This window comes from Ranitomeya imitator, chromosome 2 (genome assembly GCF_032444005.1).
Source record: "Ranitomeya imitator isolate aRanImi1 chromosome 2, aRanImi1.pri, whole genome shotgun sequence".
Taxonomy (NCBI): Eukaryota; Metazoa; Chordata; class Amphibia; order Anura; family Dendrobatidae; genus Ranitomeya; species Ranitomeya imitator.
Window position 1 is genome coordinate 572,666,500 of NC_091283.1, and position 22,224 is coordinate 572,688,723.

Here is a 22,224-nt window from a genome sequence, read left to right on the forward strand (position 1 = left end):
AGAGCATGGTGTCAATGACTTATTGACACTGCTCACCTGAGTGCTCCCGCGCAGGCTGTCAGTGTGCTGAATGTCTGCGACTGAAAGTTGTCACTGTTCAGTCATGTTTTGTTTTTTTTTCAACGCGCACCCCCTCAGGTAGCGCCATAGGTGGTGCTTACCCCTTGTACTGGCCCTGCTGATATGTCAACCCAAACTTTGACTATGCCTGGGAGAATGCTACACTTCGTTGACCCTCCAAAAGTTTTTGAAGCAACATTTTACTACCCTGTGGTGTGCATATACCCAGCTACAGACACCCACCCTGTTGTGTGAGAAAACCGCAACCACAACACGCTATAAGCCCACAAGACTCCCACTGCACTAGTGATGTGTCGTTCGTGAATGAGCCAACACAAAGAGCCGGCTCCCTGCTGTGAACGAAAGGAGTCGGCTCTGCAGGTGAATGTGCCGAGTCTTTTTTTTTTCTTTCTTGGCTGGTGCCTGCAGCTTAGGCTTCTTTCACACTTCAGTTGTTTGGCGTCAGTCTGCTCCGACATAGTGACGGATCGACGGATCCGTCACAATTGTTGAGAAAACAGTTCTAACAGATCCGTTTTTTTGACGGATCCGTTACTTGGGGGTTGTCTGGGAAAATAATCTACTTTTTGGAGCATGCGCAATTGAAAAAGCGGATTGGGGCGACGGATCCGCCAATTGACGGTCGCGACGGATCCGTCGCCCATAGGCGGCCATTCTATGGAATGGCGGACGTGACGGATCCGTCGCGAACCGCCATTTTGGCGTAGACAAAAAACGTTATAATGTCCGTCAATATCTAAATGACGTCCGCCAAATCTTGATGGATCCGTCACATGGCGGATGGAACGGACGACCATCCGCCACAATCCGTCGCTAATGTATGTCTATGGGAAAATAGCGGATCAGCCCCCCAAAAATGGCGGATCCGCTATTTGAAGAAAATGGCGGTTTCAGACTGACGCCAAAAGACTGAAGTGTGAAAGAGGCCTTATCAGATTCAGGGTAGTGAAGTGTGACTGTGGGAGGAGCAGACAGGAGAGAGGTAGCTGTGGACTGTTAACCTATCTTAACCCCTTCATGACCAGGGGATTTTTCGTTTTTCCGTGTTCGTTTTTCGCTCCCCTCCTTCCCAGAGCCATAACTTTTTTATTTTTCCGTCAATTTGGCCATGTGAGGGCTTATTTTTTGCGGGACGAGTTGTACTTTTGAACGACATCATTGGTTTTAGCATGTCGTGTACTAGAAAACGGGAAAAAAATTCCAAGTGCGGTGAAATTGCAAAAAAAGTGCAATCCCACATTGGTTTTTTGTTTGGCTTTTTTGCTAGGTTCACTAAATGCTAAAAATGACCTGCCATTATGATTCTCCAGGTCATTACGAGTTCATAGACACTAAACATGACTAGGTTATTTTTTATCTAAGTGGTGAAAAAAAATTCCAAACTTTGCTAAAAAAAAAAAAAAAAAAAATTGCGCCATTTTCCGATACTCGTAGCGTCTCCATTTTTCGTGATCTGGGGTCGGTTGAGGGCTTATTTTTTGCGTGCCGAGATGACGTTTTTAATGATAGCATTTCGGTGCAGATACGTTCTTTTGATCGCCCGTTATTGCATTTTAATGCAATGTCGCGGCGACCAAAAAAACGTAATTCTGGCGTTTCGAGTTTTTTTCCCGCTACGCTGTTTAGCGATCAGGTTAATACTTTTTTTTATTTGATAGATCGGGCAATTCTGAGCGCGGCGATACCAAATATGCGTAGATTTGATATTTTTTTTATTGATTTATTTTGATTGGGGCGAAAGGGGGGTGATTTAAACTTTTATGTTTTTTTTATTTTTTTCACATTTTTTTAAACTTTTTTTTTTTAACTTTTGCCATGCTTCAATAGCCTTCATGGGAGGCTAGAAGCAGGGACAGCACGATTGGCTCTGCTACATAGCAGCGATCTGCTGATCGCTGCTATGTAGCAGAATTGTACGTGTGCTGTGAGCGCCGACCACAGGGTGGCGCTCACAGCGACGGGCAATCAGTAACCATAGAGGTCTCAAGGACCTCTATGGCTACAATGGAGACGCATCGCCGACCCCCGGACATGTGACGGGGGTCGGCGATGACGTCATTTCCGGCCGCCCGGCCGGAAGCGGTAGTTAAATGCCGCTGTCTGCGTTTGACAGCGGCATTTAACTAGTTAATAGGTGCGGGCAGATCGCGATTCTGCCCGCGCCTATTACGGGCACATGTCAGCTGTTCAAAACAGCTGACATGTCCCGGCTTTGGTGCGGGCTCACCGCGGAGCCCTGCATCAAAGCAGGGGAGCCGGCATCGGACGGTATAGTACGTCCGATGCCGGTAAGGGGTTAATATATGGCATTCTATACTGATAGAGATACATACTATATCTAATATATAATTGCCTAGAATACTACTTCCTGCAATTTGTGCCAACTTCCGTGGCTTTGTCCGAGGCTAATGTCCGGAGCTAATGTCCGGAGCTAATGTGCGGAGATAATGTCCGGAGCTAATGTCTGGAGATAAGTGACGTCAACAGTGTCCAGTGTCTGATTGGTTGCTGCCTGCTGCGAGCGACCAATCAGAAACGTGCCGTACTGTGACACACTCCGCCCGCCATTTTGGTGTGATTTTTGAATTTTTACCTCACAGCAAGTTTCTACTGCGTGGAGGCGGGCCCAGTGACGTTGCTCTTCAAGCTCCTGCCGAATTTCGTCAAAAAAATGATAATACCATTTACCAAAACTATATATATTTAGTTGTGAAGTGGTTCAACACGCAAAGTTGTCGTCTGATGTCTTTCATCCCTCCCCTCATAAGCATGTTCATGGATCCTGTGTAACTGTACCTTAAATAACAAGAATTGTCAAGAGCTGGTGAGTGCAGCCATTTTTTGTTCTTTCTTACTATTATTTATTAATTGTATTATTCTTACATTTGAATAAATAAAGTATATATGGATTCTAGACTCCCGATTCTTTAGAATCGGGCTGCCATCTAGTTTATATATATATATATATATATATATATGGAGGGACTCAGCAGATTGTTTGGTATCATAGTATTAGGGTATGTGTCCACGTTCAGGATTGCAGCAGGATTTGGTCAGGATTTTATGCAGGTAAAATCCTGACCAACTCTGCACCTGAGGTCACTGGCAGGTCACCTGCATTGTTCTTGCGTTGTTTCAGCATTGTAAGGACATGCTGTGTTCTTAAAAGACGCGCCACATGTGCGTTTCCGCGGGTCTGCCGCATGCGTTTTTTACTGCATAGTGGAGACAGGATTTCATTAAATCCCCTCCACTATGATATAACATCTGGACGCTGCGTTTTTGACGCTGCGGCTCAACGCAGCGTCAAAAACGCATCGTTTCCTGAACGTGGAAACACACCCTTAGGCCAGCTTCACACTCAGCGTATGAAAATACGGTCCGTATATTACGGCCGTAATACGCTGAAAAGTCCCCAAAATAGTGGTCCGTAGCTCCTCCGTAGGCAGGGTGTTTCAGCGTTTTTTGCGCATGGCATCCTCCGTATGTAATCCGTACTGTGTGTTTTTATCGCAGGCTTGCAAAACCGACATACGGCTTTACAAGGGATCCATGTGTCAAAAAAAACAAAACAACATATATACTGTCTATATATATATATATATGTCAGTAGACACATATATGTATTTATATTAATATTTCATCCAGCGCGATATAGCAGAAAGCCGGTAATTCAATTAACGGCTTTTGCTTTCTCCTTCCTAAACCCGACATGATATGAGACATGGTTACATACAGTAAACCATCTCATATCCCCATTTTTTTTGCATATTCCACACTACTAATGTTAGTAGTGTGTATGTGCAAAATTTGGCCGTTCTAGCTATTAAATTAAAGGGTTAAATGGCGGAAAAAATTGGCGTGGGCTCCCGCACAATTTTCTCCGCCAGAGTAGTAAAGCCAGTGACTGAGGGCAGATATTAATAGCCTGGAGAGGGTCCACGGTTATTGGCCCCCCCCGGCTAAAAACATCTGCCCCCAGCCACCCCAGAAAAGGCACATCTGGAAGATGCGCCTATTCTGGCACTTGGCCACTCTCTTCCCATTCCCGTGTAGCGGTGGGATATGGGGTAATGAAGGGTTAATGTCACCTTGCTATTGTAAGGTGACATTAAGCCAAATTAATAATGGAGAGGCGTCAATTATGACACCTATCCATTATTAATCCAATACCAGTAAAGGGTTAAAAAAATACACAAACACATTATTAAAAATTATTTTAATGAAATAAAAACAAAGGTTGTTGTAATATTTTATTGAACGCCCAATCCAATCACTGAAGACCCTCGTTCTGTAACAAAAAAAAACATAATAAACCAACAATATCCTTACCTTCTGCAGATCTGTAAAGTCCAACGATGTAAATCCATCTGAAGGGGTTAAAATATTTTGCAGCCACGAGCTTTGCTAATGCAACTTTGTTCATGTCTGCAAAACCCCAGAGAATGTAGATAAAGTAGGTCATTGACCTATATTTACCTGCATTTGCGGTGAGGCACCCTCTGCTGGTTGTTCCTAGATCGTGGGAGCTTTCCTAGAAAGTCATCCTGTCATCGGTGGGGGCGGCCATCTTCCTGGGGCCGCGCGTGTGCAGATGGAGTGCTCTGCTGCACGGGGCTTCAGGAAAATGGCCGCGGGATGCAGCGCGTGCGCAGAAGAGATCGCGGCGGCCATTTTCCCAAAGCCGAGATGCAAACGGGGACGGGAACATACAGGGAGGAGGATGGACGATGTCGGTTGTTGCTGCTGAGGGTAATATAAAGTGACTTTAGGCAGAACCTGTGGAGAGATCTAGCACAGCTCCAATCATTATATAGAGTTACGCTGGTTTCACACTTGCATATTTTGCATTGCGTGTGACAATGGCTGCACACGGATCCGTTTTCAACTCGACTTTCAATGATGACGGATGGGACCTGCGTGTGCATCCAGTTGTCACCGGTTTCCCACGGATCCGTGTTTCCATATTTTACCAGACGCAGAAAAACGCAACTTGTTGCAGCTTTGTGTCATCTGAAAAACATGCAGGCACAGGGACCCGCATGGACCGTGGCTACACGTCTGGAATTACCATGGAGCTCGGATCCGTTATGTGGGACTGAGCATGCTCGGAAGCAAGGGATGTGCTGTATGGGGAAGTGATGACCCTGTATGGGAACAGTATGCAGACATAATGGAGACTATGCATGCTGTGCCCTATGTTATAGTGTGCTAATGGTAATAACATGGATTGGGGGCCTGTATATAGATGGGGGCACCTGGTTAGGGGCTGCACGGGTGGCTCTGCGTTCACACTAGCGCTTTGGTACGGTGCGTTGTGATGTGGAGCAATCCTGATCCAGATTGCATCGCTATACTTAACATAGGGACGCGTGGACCTGTGTTTGGATCAGGATTTGTCATGTGCTCCTGAAACGCAGCTTGTTGCGAATTTTGGGGGGTTAAAAAATCTGCAGACATCCTGGTACATGGCAGCGCATCCAAAAAACATATGATTGTCAATGTAGACCCCCCGAATCAGGATGACTGCGTCCAAGCTGCATGCGAATTTCGTGCTGTGCAGGCTCGGAGCCTAATTTTTATTTTTTCACTTTCACCAGTGCTTGTAACATGCCTGTATTTTTATGAATTATAATCTCATACAGCGCCAGCACATCACAGCACTTACTAATTCAGAAAGGACAGGTACAAAAAAATGCCACATATTAGAAAGTAATACATCACATAAGACTACAACCGAGTAGCAGGGGCCTGTTCACAAGAGCGAACAATCTGAGGAGACAGCAATGCTAATAAACAGTCTGTACTGCTTCACTAGAGACTTATACAGGGGTATAATGAGGCCTCACTGTGCAGGCAAACACCGGGAGCGAGGACTGTGGAAAACGGATTGTTATTTTGAAAAAGAGCCGGTTCGCGAGCCAAAAGCGCCGGACTGCCCCTCACTACACTGCACGGATCTTGTCGTCCATAAACCGCCTTCTTCCTGTTCCTTCCTTCCCCGCCTGCAGAATTCTCTCCGCAACCGCCCTGTAGTCATCAAGCAGTAAACACTGCCCCCTACAGGCAAGCAGTCATATACTCCACTGCGAACTTTCCACTGCTGAGGGTTTGTCGCTAGAGTGTGCTCTTTGCAGATGGACCACAGTATCCTCCGCTGTAGCACCATAAACACCGCAAAGGCAGCCATATCCTTAGAGACCGAACACAGGTTTGATGAAAGTAATTCGTCAACAAAATGACTTCAGCAACGGGGACAATTGTGAACAGCAGGTGAAAACTATCACAGAACGCGGCTAGTGATGACAGAAACATGGCGGCTTGTGGCTAAGCTGGGACCCGGGAGAGGCTGGTGACAAGACGTTTGTGGAGATAAAAGTGGACTGGTGAGGAAAAGTGTTTTATACCGAGTTTCTAGGTCTGAGAAGCCATGTTCTGTGGTTAGATTTGTACATGTTGTTTGCAGTAGTGTGTATTACAGCGGCTGATAGTCACCTTCCGCTGGTCCTAGCCACCTTTAGCTGGTACTAGTCACCTTCCGCTGGTCCTAGCCACCTTCCACTGGTACTAGCCACCTTCCACTGGTACTAGCCACCTTCCACTGGTACTAGCCACCTTCCGCTGGTACTAGCCACCTTCCGCTGGTCCTAGCCATGTTATGCTAGTGGCAGCCACCTTCCGCTGGTCCTAGCCACCTTCCACTGGTACTAGCCACCTTCTGCTGGTCCTAGCCATGTTCTGCTAGTGGCAGCCACCTTCCGCTGGTACTAGCCACCTTCCGCTTGTCCTAGCCACCTTCCGCTTGTCCTAGCCACCTTCCGCTGGTCCTAGCCACCTTCCGCTGGTCCTAGCCACCTTCCACTGGTGCCAGCCACCTTCCGCTGGTGCCAGCCACCTTCCGCTGGTGCCAGCCACGTTCTCCTGGTACTAGCCACCTTCCGCTTATGCTACTCACGTTCCGCTGGTGCTAGTCGACTTCTGCTGGTGCCAGCCACCTTTTGCTGGTACTAGTTACGTTCTGCTGGTGCCAGCCACTATCTAATACATACACAGTTTTGTATAATTGGTGTCGAGCATTAATAGAATGTGTTTGGAAATGCCTTAGCTGTGTGACAAATGGCTATAAGATTGCACTGAGCCAGGATTGCTATGGCCGACCTTTTAAAGGGGTATTTAATCTTTGGGGCCGTTTTTATTTTCTTATCTGCATGTATTTGGGTATAAAATAATTGTTGCGATTTGGTTTCATTAAAAAATGGTGCACCGTTTGCCCTTTATAGCCTCTGTATTGCTCTGCTTATAGCTGGCTGGAGAATGAGTTAACTTAGAATCTGTCAGTGAGCTGGCTGTGATGAGGCATTTGTAACTTTTTTGTGTTCTTTTCAGATGATTTTTGTTCACAAGGTTGAATGTGCAGAGAAACAATGAGCCTGTCCAAAAGGTGCATAAAAAAAAAACAAACAAACAAAAAAACCCAATTGCAATTATTTTTTTTATCCGTGAATACATGCATGTAAGGAAAATTCTAAATATAAATGTTCCAGAAATGTTGGCCAACACCTTTAAATGGATCCAAATTAATATTGATGGATCCAAAGTAATGAGCTTCATCAAAGATTTTAATATTTATAACAGCAGAATAGTGCACAGAGGATTAATATGCTAATTTCACACTGTTGTTACGTTGTAGTGATGATCCATAGATGCTGGTTGTAAAGGTTATGTGCTCATGCATAGTAGGCATCTAGGGATATGCCAATACCTATTTGTACTGAAAAGCCACAACTGGTCGTGATGTCCTGAGCACCTCAAAAATCTGCACAAATGATGCCAAATGCTGTGGGAAGAAATGTTTGGGGGACAAAAACACACACAGAGCAGTATCACCTGGGAAGGATAGTGAAATGCGGGAGTATGCGTTCACCTCAAGGTATTGTAAAGGCACAACACCTTTAGATGCGTGTAACTGCTGCTGCAGCCCGTGACTGGAGGAGAAAAACTTCTTCCAGATGGATATTAGTAGAAGAGGACGATATCCCATTGATCGGACTGCACTACGATAAATGAGAAGCTCTTTTGTTACGAGATGTTTATTGTACCAACGCATTTCAGTGCTTTTCTTAAGGTAAAAATTACGTTTTTTACTTGAGAAAGTTGCTGGTCTCTTGCCGAAACGCGTTGGGCTAGTAAAGAACTAGTCTGGAAAAGGCTTCTCCTTTATAACAGATCTACTCTATATTTTAGGGAGTGATGTTGGAGCATTATCTGGTGCACCATAAGGCCAGGTTTAGACAAGCATATAATCTGTCCCTGTGAAAAAAAATATAGCATACAGACAGCACACTGACTGATGCAGTGTGTAGTTCACATGACTTTTCACACTTGGACTGATGATCCTTGTGTAAAAAAAACTACAGCGTTGTCAGGAATCACAGGGGGGATATTTTTGATTATCCCACCGCTGCCACCAATATGTCATGAACCAGGGGGTGTTTGGTTGCCCCAATTCTTTCCTCAGGGACTTATCTACATCCCACTTCCAGTTTGGAAATTGCAGCTCTCTGGCGTCCCCCTTACCCTCAAGTCAGTCAGGGAACTGCACCTAGGATAATTAGTCACCAGAAAGGCTGCCTGCTATGTACTGGCTATTGGGCACACACTGCAGCGAGGGCGATATAATTGTTCCCAGCCGCAGTCGAGCAATACACTTATAAACCCCGTTCTGTCACTGCCAGCGTTACCCAACAAGCTCCGTACGGACTACTGCCACTTGCTCCTATTCCTATGACTAATAGCAGGTCAGGAGCCAACCCAATCAGTAGCGTAATTTAATTCAGAGGACGCTGGAGGTACGTTTTAGAGCAAGAAGGACGAGACTAGTAAATATTATAACTTTTACTCCAAAAAGATTAGGCAGGGTTTACAAAAGTGTATAAAAATATGTTACCAAAATGAGACCATTATAATATGTACAGACAATTACAAAATAATAGGGATTAAAGGTGAAAATAAACTTGAATTTGTCTTATATCATGGCTGACCATGCGGTGTGGGGGAGTGGTGACATCAAAATGCATAACAGAGCGTCTCTTAGCCGGCTCCCTGGGCGAAGACCTAGTGCAAAATGAGCTCCCACTGTCTAATACTAATACCCCCTGGCCGTGACATCACTGAGTGGGCTGAGTTATGAAAGCACTCCTCTTTTCTAAGCAACCAACATCTTATTCATTGTCATATCTTGGGCTGGGAAGCCCGTAGAAGGACAACACAATTACCATTTTTCTCAGCACGAAAGTGGTGTTCATTTAAATCCAAACATGACTTGGCTATGCACCTCAGTTAAGCAGTAATCTGTTTCTCGGATACCGCTGGTATGGGATATTAGGAAACACACTGGTGTGTAGGTCTATTAATGCACATTCCAAAAATATAACTTTCACACCTATCTCCCTACCTTTGGCCCAATTATTCTCTCTTAAATAAATTTCATAAAAAACAACGCACATGGCTGGAAACAAAAGAACTGGTTTTCTGCTTACCCTCGCATTCTTGAGGAAGGGGGAACAGAGTCACACACTGGAGTTTCACATTACAGCTGTATTGTCAGCAGGGAGAAGGAGCTGGGAGGGAGGGGGGTCAAAAGCCCACAGCGTGTGTCTGTACCCAGACCTAATGAATGTAGCAGAGCTTAGTGTGTGTGATAATAGAGAAATACATCATATTCCTTATACCTCCCCCTTTTGGACTGCGTTACGGAGGCAGGACCTCTCGGTACTTCTCCATGCACACCTCGGCAAAGTCACCCCGGCGGGACAACCCATCTGCGTTGCCATGCTCGCTTTTGTGATTCACGGTAAAGTCGTACTGTTGGAGGGCAAGGCTCCAGCGTAGCAACCTTCCGTTGGTACCAGACTCTGATTGTAGCCAGCTCCGGGGGTCACCACAGTGAAGTGTGACCGAACAGGTAGAGCAGCAAACGTTGCAGGGCCCAAACCATGGCCAGGCACTCCTTCTCAATGGTGGAATAGGTCACTTCCCTCAGCAGAAGCTTCCGGCTTAGGCACAACACGGGGTGCACTTGTTTCACCGAGTCCACCTGGCTGAGCACAGCACGGTCTGTACCAGGAACGGTCGACTGTTTTTAACACGGGAGAGTTGCACAGGGCTGTTTTCAAAGCCCAAAAAGCCACCTCACATCCATCTGTCCAGTCGACTGTTTGGGGAAGCTTCTTCCGGGTGTTAGGTCCTTCAAGGGTTTTGCCAGGCTACTATAGTTCTGTATGAAGCGCTTATATTACCATGCAGTGCCCAGGAAGGGCATCACCTGTTTCTTGGTCCTGGAGGTGGGCCAGGATGCGATTGTGTCCACTTTCCTTGGCTCTGGCCTCATGGAGCCCCCACCTACCCGGTGCCCCAGGTAGTGGACCCTGCTCATACCCATCTGGCACTTTCCCGGCTTGATGATCAGGCCTGCTTGGTGAATTCGCCTGAGCACCTCCTGCAGATGATGCAGGTGTTCCTCCCAGGAGAAACTGAAGACGGCAATGTCATCCAGGAACGCCACCGCATACTTCTCCAGTCCCTGAAGCAGGTGGTTGACCATCCGCTGGAAAGTTTCTTCATGTCGAATGGCATGACTGTGGACTCGTACAGTCCGAAAGGGGTGATAAAAGCGGACTTCTCCTGCGCCTCGGGGCTCAGGGGAATCTGCCAGCATCCCCGACTCAGATCCATTATGGACAAATATTTTGCGCCAGCTAACCGCTCAAGCAGCTCCTCGATGCACGGCATTCGGTGCGCATCAGAGACTGTGATGGCATTGAGCTCCCTGTAGTCCACGCAGAACCGGGTGGTCCGATCCTTCTTTGGCACGAGGACTACAGGTGAGGCCCACGCACATTTGGACCGTTAAATCACCCCCAGCTGTAACATCTCATCGATTTCCTGGCGTATAAACTGCTGCACCTCTTCGGAGATCCGATGGTGTGTTCGCTGTAGTGGGGCATGATTCCCGTGTCTACCTCGTGGACCGCTAACTGGGCCAGCATGTCCAGGAGAAGGGTCTTCCTTCCCGTCTTCGGGCAGGTTGTAGACCGGTAGGACGCAGGCTTCACGTTTGTGATGAGCCTTCATCATATTGACGTGAAAGGCTTTTCGCCTACCCCGAGAGTGGTCAAGCGTGATCATGTCGGTGACTGGGTTAAGCTGTTGGTGGACGACGTACGGGACTTCCCAGGCTGCCTGAAGATTATCCTTTGGTACGGGGACCAGCACCCTCACCTTCTGATCCACCTGGTAGGTCCGCTCGGACCTGGCGTTTTGGTCGTATCAGTGCTTCTGATCAGCCTGGGCCTGCGCAATGTTGTCATGCACCAACTGCGCCAAAGTCTGTATTTTGTCACGGAAGCGCATGACATACTCCACTGTGGACACTTCATAAGGGTTCGGCTCTTCTTCCCAGGATTCCCTTACCAACCCAAGGGGTCCCCGGACTCGCCTGCCGTACAGGAGCTCGAAGGGGGAGAACCCTGTCGAGGTTTGCGGAACCTCTCAGTAAGCGAATAACAGGTGTGAGAGGTACCGCTCCCAGTCGCGTCCTTGGGTCTCAACCAGCATGCGTAGCATCTGTTTTCAGGGTAGTGTTGAAGCGCTCACACAAACCATTGGTCTGGGGGTGATAAGCATACGATACTAGATGCTTCACCTGCATTTTCTTACAGAGAGCCTCCATTAGGCGAGACATGAATTGGGTCCCTTGGTCGGTAAGCATCTCCTTGGGAAATTCTACCCTTGAAAAGATGGCCAACAGTGCATCCGCCACCTTATCCGCCCTAGTTGAGGACAGAGCCACTGCCTCTAGGTACCGGTTAGTATAGTCTACCACAGTGAGGACGTATTGCTTTCCAAAGCTGCTGGGGACGGCCAGCGGGCCCACAATGTCCACCGCGATCCTCTGGAAAGGTTCCTCTATCACTGGCAAAGGGATCAAGGGAGCCTTAAGAGCAGGCCCCACCTTCCCCACTCTTTGGCAGGTGATACAGGAGCGGCAGTAGTTTGTCACATTTGTCCCTATCTCAGTCCAATAGAAGTGTTGAGACATCCGGGCCTTAGTTTTGCTGATCCCCAAGTGTCCAGCGTATGGGATCTCATGTGCAATCCGCAATAACTCACCCCTGGATTGGTATGGGACGACCAGCTGTCTTTTCCTCAACCACTCCTTTTGGGATTGATCGGGGACTGTCTCCCGGTATAACCTCTCTCGTTCCCAGCACACCCGCTCCTTATCAGTCATGGAGGTGGGCTTCCCGGCAAGGTGTCTCAAATTCTCCAGGCTCGCATCTGAGTACAGAGCAGCCTGGAACTCCTGGCTGGAGGCAGCCATAAGTGACGTCATTGTCGCTTTCCCACGGGGACCCTCTGGGACCTGCTCTGGGTCCATCTCTGGTTCAGTCACCCCTGTGACTGAGGAGGGTCCAGAAGGCAGAACGATATCTGCATATTCCAACAAGTGTCCTTATTCTTCTTGGTGTACCAATCCTCTCCTTTTGTGGCCATCATTGCCAAATAAAAGATAGGATAGGAAAACAAAGAGAAAGGGAGGGGGTAATCGCTTATCCACACTAATTGTCTCAGGACTATTAAACACTGAGTTCGTTCTCCAAAACTTTTTGCGCACCGTTCTCGCAAGATCCGTGCAAGTTTTTAGTGAGAGGAATGATTGTTCAAACCAGATCGCTAATGCTCTATTATCCCACCGCTCTGCCACCAATATGTTAGGAATCACGGGGGGATATTTTTGATTATCCCACCGCTGCCACCAATATGTCATGAACCGGGGGTGTTTGGTTGCCCCAGTTCTTTCCTCACGGATTTATTTACATCCCACTTCCCAGTTTTGATTTGGAACTTGCAGCTCTCTGGCGCCCCCCTTTCCCTCAGGTCAGTCAGGGAACTGCTATGTACTGGCTATTGGGCACACACTGCAGCGAGGGCGATATAATTATGCCTAGCCGCAGTCGAGCAATAGACTTATAAAGCCTGTTCCGTCACTGCCAGCGTTACCCAACAAGCTCTGTGCGGTCTGCTGCCGCCACCAGCTCCTATTCCTATGACTAATAGTCAGGAGCCAACCCAATCAGTAGTGCAATTTACTTCAGAGGACGCTGGAGGTACGTTTTAGAGCAAGAAGGACAAGACTAGTAAATATTATAACTTTTACTCCAAAAAGATTAGGCAGTGTCTACAAAAAATATAAAAAGATATTACCAAAATGAGACAATTATAATATGGACAGACAATTACAAAATAAAAGGGAATAAAAGTGAAAATAAACTTGCATTTGTCTTATATCATGGCTGACCATGTGGCTTGGGGGAGGGCTGACATCAAAATGCATCACAGAGCATCTCTTAGTTGGCTCCCTGGGCAAAGACCAGCAAAATGAGCAAAACGAGCTCCCACTATTTTATACCCCCCCCCCCGGCTGTGACATCACTGAGTGGGGCTGAGTTATGAAAGCACTCCTCTTTTCTAAGCAACCAACATCTTATTCATTTTCATATCTCGGGCTGAAAGCCTGTAGAAGGACAGCACAATTACCATTTTTCTCAGCACCAAAGTGGCGTTCATTTAAATTCAAACACAACTTGCCTATGTGCCTCGGTTATGCAGTAATCCATTTCTCGGATACCGATGGTATGGCATATTCGGAAACGCACTGGTGTGTAGGTCTATTAATGCACATTCCAAAAATGTAACTTTCACACCTATCTCCCTACCTGGGGTCGAATTATTCCCTCTTGAATAACTCATACACAACTGAACGCACATGGCTGGCAACAAAAGAACTGGTTTTCTGTTAACACCCACATTCTTGAGGGAGGAGGAACAAAGTCACACACTGGAGTTTCACATTACAGCTGTATTGTCAGCAGGGAGAAGCATCTGGGAGGAAGGGGCGGGGGGTCAAAAGCCCACAGCGTGTGTCTGTACCCAGACCTAATGGACGTAGCAGAGCTCAGTGTGCGTGATACTAGAGAATCAAATACATCATATTCTTGACAAGCGTGCACTACTGTGATCCGTTTTTTTTAATGAACTTGCCCATGATATTCAATGGGTGTATAAAAAACAAACTGATGCCATCCTGTTAGGCTACTTTCACACTAGTCCGTCGGTACGGGCCGTCGGAAACCATTGGCACGACGTACCGACGGACAGTGTGTTAATGTAGCACAACGTGGTCAGCGGATGCAGTTTTACAACGCATCCGCTGCCCATTGTGAGTTCTGGGGAGGAAGGGGCGGAGTTTCGGCCACGCATGCGCGGTCGAAAATGGCGGACTCGACGCACAAAAAAAGTTACATATAATGTGTTTTTGTGCCGAGGGTCCGCCGAAACACTATGCATCCGTCGCACGACGGACGCGACTTGTGGCCAGACGTCGCAATGCGTCGCTAATGCAAGTCTTTGGAGAAAAAAACGCATCCTGCGGGCACATTTGCAGGATGCGTTTTTTCTCCAAAACGACGCATTGCGACTTACAGCAAACAACGCTAGTGTGAAAGTAGCCTTAGATCCACTGCAATTATCAAAACTGTGCATTTGGCTTTTTATTTCTTACTAAATTATGAAAAATCTGATTTCAAACAGATGAAAAAAATTATCTTGTTTTTTTTCTGAACTATTTTGCAAATGCTCTTCTGAACCCGGCTTTAAAGGGAATCAGTGACGCTATTTACCTGCAGATTTAGGGGGTAATCTTCAGGTAAATAGTATTTAAATCCCTTATAGTCGGAATACTGAACCAGCGGCTACAGGGAGAAAATGAAGTTTTATTTTTTTTTTGCAGCCGCGGTTCTAGTGAGTGATCTGTACATTCTCTGGCACATTGATTGACAGCTTGCTCTGCACACACATACTGTAGATCTGACTAGCTGTTGGTCAGGGTGCAGGTGAGTGATCACAGCGCGCTCAGTGTGTAGTAAGAGGTGACTGTAACCGCTCCCTGCAAGGCCCCTATGACTTGGGGTTCAGGCCAGGAGACAATGTCGGTCTGTACAGATTGGTCTACACTCAGACCCTGAATGTCGGGTGTGTGAAACTAGCCCCAGACAGTCTATAAAGAATGGATCAGCTTGGTTCCTTGTATACAGAGACATTCGCCCTAGAACCAACAGTAAGTACAGTACAGTGAATCCATATTATGGCTGTGTACAAACAGCCGTAATCCACACTGCTCGCATCTACAGCAGGCTTTAAAGCTCTTCTGCGCACATTTTGTTTTCCCGACACTGCCATAAAAGCAAATCAATAGCATACGCCATCAATTCTGAGAAAGCGGCGGTGCATTTGCTGCCACCTTATCGGTATGTTCACATAGGATGACTTTTGTTTTACATGCAAATTTTGTCATGGATTGTGAGGGCATTTTTACCTTTTGTATGTGAAATCCCAAGTGAAATTACACATAGATATTTTAATTCTGCATCGCATGTAGTAAACTTTCGCACAGAGTTTTGTTTTGTCCCTCAGAGTGCAAATGAGATTTGTTAAAATCCTACCCACTTTGCTGCTTTTGTGATGTGCTGCAGACTATCCTTCCCATGAGAACATTCTCTCTGCAGACTTGTGCACATAGGACCCCCAATCTCAAAATCAATGGAAGTTCTAAGGATGAAAACATTCTGCATCTTTAGCCAATGATGAATTTTCTAGTTTAGAGTCTTCAGACTTGTTAATTGTACAATAGGGCCCAGATTTTCTTATCTTTGTAAATGGTTGGAAAGCATAATTTAGAAAAGGCAGTCTTAGGCCAGGTTCCCATTATGTCAGTGGCTCCTTCAGAGCTTACATCTGAAGCGGTGGAAAATGGGATTCTGGTGGATGCACTGATGAGGTCATTGGCTGGACTGGCCCCCCTGGAGAACAGGAGAATCCTCTGGTGGGCCCTGTACAAGAGTGGGCCACCACCCTCTTATATGAATCACCATGTGCAGACAAAAGCAACATATTATTCATTTAATAATCTACCAAGTTCGTTGTTGTGATTGAGGATAATGTCACATTTGCATTTAGCTGAAAAGTGGGGCCCTGGAGTGGTTACTAGTGGGCTCTTGGCAGCCCAGTCCCACACTGGCTGTAATGATGTACCGTATATTGTCACTTTCTGCTCTGTTGCACATCATTTCCGTCCATATCTAAATATTGTAGGTGCTCACCATATCAGCATCCACACCACTGATGCCCCATGTTTGCGTTTACATCCCTTTTTATTCTTTTGTATCCTCCTTTCACTTTGCTGTTGAGTGTTTAGCTTTACTTCTTTAACTGATGAGCTACTTCTTGTCTCCAGCCGTCACCATCAGTTTGGATGTCATCTAACATCCTCTGGGGAGAAGCGTAGCTATGTGATAGTGTACTTTTGTCCCTGAAGGCTGACAGTCTCGGGAAGCTAATAGCTTCTCATTATTCTTTGTTGCTTAGCATCAGCAAATCCCGGATTATGCCGAGGCATTTGTATACTTGTTTTGTTATGTAATTGGAAATCACAGTTAAATAAAAGTAGAGAATTTCTTTGCTGCGATCTATCCATGCTTGGACTCTAACGGTTATATTTTAGATATTTAGGAACGGTGGCGGAGGTTGGAGCCGAGAAGCCTTTACATGACTGCCTTCAAAGGATATGCCCTATGGATCCAAGTGAGAAGATCCAGGTAGATAAGTGTGTGTCATTCATTTCTCTGTTTGTTTGAGCCTGGGTGTTTAATAGATATGTTCTGCTTGTTTCCAGGATGGTCTTCATCCAGATCTGGGACTCTCCACACGCCAGGCTCTGTCACGCTTACAGGAGCAACTGTCATCTGCACTGAAGAATCATCAGCAGAAAAGGACAGTGTTTTGGAGGGTGAGGTTACATGGAGTGCTGTGCACAAGGAAAACATTTAAAATAGCTTCCATCTTATTTTTAGACTGCATCTTTAAAGGTTTACCATACAGAATAATACACGTAGACCTTATTGATGTCTCAGATAACATCTGTGGTTGAGCCTTTTCTTTTTGTTACTTGTACTGATCCATTTGGATAGAATATGCATACTAATTCCTTTCGTGTCAGAACTTGTAATCAATCAATTTTGTTACCAGTGTCCCTTTATGTGGTAATAACTCTGGAGCGCTTCAACAAATCCCAGTGATTTTGAGATTGTTTTTTCGTGGCACATTATAATTTATGATAATGGTAAGTTTAGGTCAATATGTTTTGTGTTTATTTACAAAAAATATCAGATATTTGAGAAAAATGTAAAAAATTATACATTTTCAAACTTTGAATAATTATTCCTTTAATCCAGATAAAAAAGGAAGGAAGTAAATCCCCAGCATGAAACTTGGATATAAGTTCTTCAATTTATTTAGACAAATCTATTAAAATCCTTGTTTCATAGTGGTACAGCAAATAATGGGGTACATGATGCGACCAACGCGTTTAGACCTGTTAAGGTCTTAATTCATTAAGAAGGGTGATCCCTGTGTGTGATAAATCCCCCTATGTTGGAGTGCGCAGCCATAGATAGGTTGCTGCGTACTTTACTAAGCCTTTAACCCCTTTCTGCCAGGTGACGGGATAGTACGTCAGCTGGCAGTATCCCCCCGCTTTGAGGTGGGCTCTTGCGATGAGCCCACCTCAAAGCTTCGACATGTCAGCTGTGATTAAGCAAAATAAATAAACAGCACATAACCATGTAGACTGAAAAATATAAAAGTTATTGGTGAAAACAGGTGGCCTAATTCTTAACCCATTAGGGTATGTGCCCACGGTCTGGAGTTGCTGCGGGTTGGACACTGCATACTTGCGCAACGTCAAACGCTCAGCAGCCAGATGTTACAGCATAGTGGATGGGATCACTATGCATCCACAGATGCTCATGGTCACCCACGGAGACTGACATGCGGTGCATCCTTCCTGATTTCCTGACGTGAGTCTCCGCAAGAGAAATTACAACATGTGCTGCGTCCAAAGCGCTGCTACTTCCGGAATGTGGGCACCCGGCTTTAAAGAGTTAATATATTTTTCTTTTATTTTCCTATAATTTTGTCCACCATGGAATGTTATGAAACTTTGCAAATCACTTTTTTTTGATTATGTGTCTTCATTCCTGTAAAGAAGTAGCTTTATAGGGAGGTAGCGGTTTCCTTTTGCAAAAAAGAAAAAAATATATATTGTTGGGTAATTTCTTAGCTAGTGCATTAGGGAAGCGTACATCGCAGTGTTAGTGACCTCCGTTTTTCTTTTGCAATAAAAAACAATAGCATGTAACTTTATGGGTAGGGCATTAGTGTAGTGAATGTCATTGTAAATTTTTGTTATACAGACTTTGTTCTTTTACATCTACTGATGTTTCTTTTCATTTTTTTTCTGCTTAGTGTTTCTTCTAAATATGTCCTTTTTACTTTTTTCTGTGTTATATAATTAATAGTACCCTTTACACAAGCCCCACGCAATACACGTGGAAAAGCACCACTTACACACACACATTACCACTGTTTTGAAGAGCAAAATAAAAATGGCAGTGAGGAAGATCCCACATTCTTCTATTTCTTACTTCTCCTCTTGCTCCTCATCTAGTGAGGAGGGACCCCAGCAAGGAGCCCTAGGACCCAGGCTGCCCCTTCAGTAATCAATGCCATGTGGACTCCACCCCCCAGAAAATGATGAGCCTAAGAGTTCCGGAGTTCATCGGCAGCTCAGGAATCCAATTTAACACCACTGGCCTCACTGAAATTTACTTTTTCAAATTCTTTTTCAGTGAGGAAATAATAAATCTTATGGTGGTCCAGACAAATTTGCCTATCAATTTTTCACTCAAAATCCCACGTCGTCATACGCCAGATGTACCCCTGTAAATGCAGCAGAGATTGACATTTTGGGGCATTGTGCTACATATGGGCATAGTCAGAAAACCTGAGCTTTGGCAATATTGGAGTACTGATATACTCTACAGTACCCCGGTATTCTGTATGGCCATGACAAGGGCACGATTTGAAGCGATCCCCACATTTTTGCATTATAGTGATATTGCGCAGTGTCCTCCCTGAGACGATCCTAACTTTGATCGTCTATACAAAATTCAGCCAGTACCGTATATACTCGAGTATAAGCCAACTCGATTATAAGCCGAGGCACCTAAGTTTGCCACAAAAACTGGGAAAACGTATTAACTCGAGTATAAGCCGGGTATGCATAGTCTCCTCATCTCTATCCTGGTATGCATGGCCTCCTCATCCCCATCCTGGTATGCATGGCCTCCACATCCCCATCTTTGTATGCATGGCCCCTTCATAGCCATCCTGGTGTGTATGGCCTCATACCCATCCTGGTATGCATGGCCTCCTCATCCCCATCTTTGTATGCATGGCCTCCTCATCCCTATCCTGGTATGCATGGCCTCCTCATACCCATCCTGGTATGCATGGCCTCCTCATTGCCATCTTTGTATGCATGGCCCCTTCATCCCCATCTTTGTATGCATGGCTATCTCATCCCTATCCTGGTATGCATGGCTCCTCATCCCTGTCCTGGTATGCATGGCCTCCTCATCCCATCCTGGTATGCATCGTCCTCTCATCCCCTTCCTGGTATGCATGGCCTCCTCATCCCTATTCCTAGTATGCATGGCCTCCTCATACCCATTCTGGTGTGCATGGCCTCCTCATCCCCATCTTTGTATGCATGACCCCTTCATCCCCATCTTTGTATACATTGATATCTCATCCCTATCCTGGTATGCATGGCTCCTCATCCCTGTCCTGGTATGCATGGCCTCATCCCTGTCCTGGTATGCATGGCCTCATCCCTGTCCTGGTATGCATGGCCTCATCCCCATCTTTGTATGCATGGCCTCCTCATTCCCATCTTTGTATGCATGGCTCCTTCATCCCCATCTTTGTATGCATGGCTATCTCATCCCTATCCTGGTATGCATGGCTCCTCATCCCTGTCCTGGTATGAATGGCCTCCATCCCCTTCCTGGTATGCATGGCCTCCTCATCCCTATCCCTAGTATGCATGGCCTCATACCCATTCTGGTATGCATGGCCTCCTCATCCCCATCTTTGTATGCATGGCCCCTTCATCCCTATCCTGGTATGCATGGCCCCTTCATCCCTATCCTGGTATGCATGGCTGTCTCATCCCCATCCCGGTATGCATAGCCCCCTCATCCCTATCTTGGTATGCATGGCCCCCTCATCCCTATCCTGGTATGCATGGCCTCCTCATACCCATCCTGGTATGCATGGCCTCCTCATTCCCATCTTTGTATGCATGGCTCCTTCATCCCCATCTTTGTATGCATGGCTCCTTCATCCCCATCTTTGTATGCATGGCTATCTCATCCCTATCCTGGTATGCATGGCCCCCTCATCCCTATCCTGGTATGCATGGCCCCCTCATCCCTATCCTGGTATGCATGGCCCCTTCCTCCCTATCCTGGTATGCATGGCTGTGTCATTCCTATCCTGGAATGCATGGTTTCTCATTCCTATCCTGGTATGCATGGCTCCTCATCCCTATCCTGGTATGCATGACTCCTCATCCCTATCCTGGTATGCATGGCTCCTCATCCCTATCCCGATATGCATGGTTTCTCATCCCTTTCCTGGTATGCATGGCTCCTCATCCCTATCCTGGTAAGCATGGTTTCTCATCCCTATCCTGGTATGCATCACCTCTCATCCCTTTCCTGGTATGCATCGCCTCTCATTCCTATCCTGGAATGCATGGTTTCTCATCCCTATCCTGGTATGCATGACTCCTCATCCTTATCCTGGTATGCATATGGCTCCTCATCCCTATCCTGGTATGCATGGTTTCTCATCCCTATCCTGGTATGCATGGCTCCTCATCCCTATCCTGGTATGCATGGTTTCTCATCCCAATCCTGGTATGCATGGCTCTTCATCCCTATCCTGTTATGCATGGGTCTTCATCCCTATCCTGGTATGCATGGTTTCTCATCCCCTAACTGGTATGCATGGCTCCCCATCCCTTTCCTGGTATGCATGGTTTCTCATTCCTATCCTGGTATGCATGTCTCCTCATACTTATCCTGGTATGCATGGCTCCTCATCCCTTTCCTGGTATGCATGGCTCCTCATCCTTATCCTGGTATGCATGGTTCCTCATCCCTATCCTTGTTTGCATGGCTCCTATCCGAAAAGCATAAAAAAAACAAAACAAAAACCCTATCCTACTTACTGTCTCTGCCCTCCATTGCAGCATCTTGTTCCGGTATCAGTAGCTTCCCGAGTGATCACGTGTCCCCGCTAAGTAAAGGAATGAATATTCACTACTCTCCACGCCTATGGGAGCGTAGTAGCGGGCATACATGATCGCCCAGCAGCTGCTGGAATTAGCCAGCTGCGGCTGACACTGTGCGAACTATTACAATAAAATGAATATTCACTGCCAGCGTAGTCTCTCCCCCTCTATCTCCTGGGACAATGACTCGAGTATAAGCCGAGGGGGGGGCGTTTTCAGCACAAATAAATGTGCTGAAAAACTCAACTTATACTCCAGTATATACGGTAGTCGACCACTAAAGCAGAAAATTGCTGAGGCCTACAACCACCATAGGAACATTGCTATAATTGAATCTCTGGTTCATTTCATAAGGAGGCTAAACTTCCAACAATACCTGTCCAGTAAGAGGTCCAGGTCCGAAATAAAACTGTGCAAGCAGGGCAAGAGTACTTCAGGGTACACCCACAGATTTAGAGTCTACAAAGGGAAGGACCCCCAGATTGCACCCCCCTCCACCCGTCCTGGGAGTGAATGGTAAAATAATGTTGGAATTGCTGCATACACTGCTGGATAAGGGTTATCACCTCTACATTAATAACTTTTACACCAGCATTCCACTTTCCAAGACCTTCTCTGTCAGAGGTACAGTTGAAATCGGCACCATGCACAAAAATCAGCGAGGCCTCCCTAAGACGTTAATTGAGCAAATGCTGAGAAAGGGTGAAAGTAGAGCCAATGCAGTGACAGCATGCTGATCGTCAAGTATAAGGACAAGAGAGATGTCCTTATCTTGACCACCATACACCGTGACAACAGCTTTCTTGTCACTCTCCTAGGTACAA

General features: G+C 46.2%; 1 protein-coding gene across 5 annotated transcripts in view; it reads left to right on the forward strand.

Moving 5' to 3' along the window:
- Nucleotides 1-6,166: 6,166 nt before the first annotated feature.
- TMEM94 (transmembrane protein 94) overlaps nucleotides 6,167-22,224 on the forward strand; it is a 184,495-nt gene continuing 168,437 nt past the window's right edge. For 2 of the 5 annotated variants that reach the window (XR_011318417.1, XM_069752182.1), the window contains exons 1-3: nucleotides 6,215-6,467; nucleotides 16,703-16,796; nucleotides 16,874-16,987. Coding sequence is in view for 3 of the 5 variants with exons in the window: in XM_069752182.1 (XP_069608283.1) it covers nucleotides 16,773-16,796; nucleotides 16,874-16,987 (138 nt within the window). In the remaining 2 variants the exon portion in view is untranslated. Of the gene's footprint in view, nucleotides 6,468-16,702; nucleotides 16,797-16,868; nucleotides 16,988-22,224 lie in introns of those variants that run through there. The other 3 variants (XM_069752181.1, XM_069752183.1, XM_069752184.1) reach the window with 3 other exon arrangements.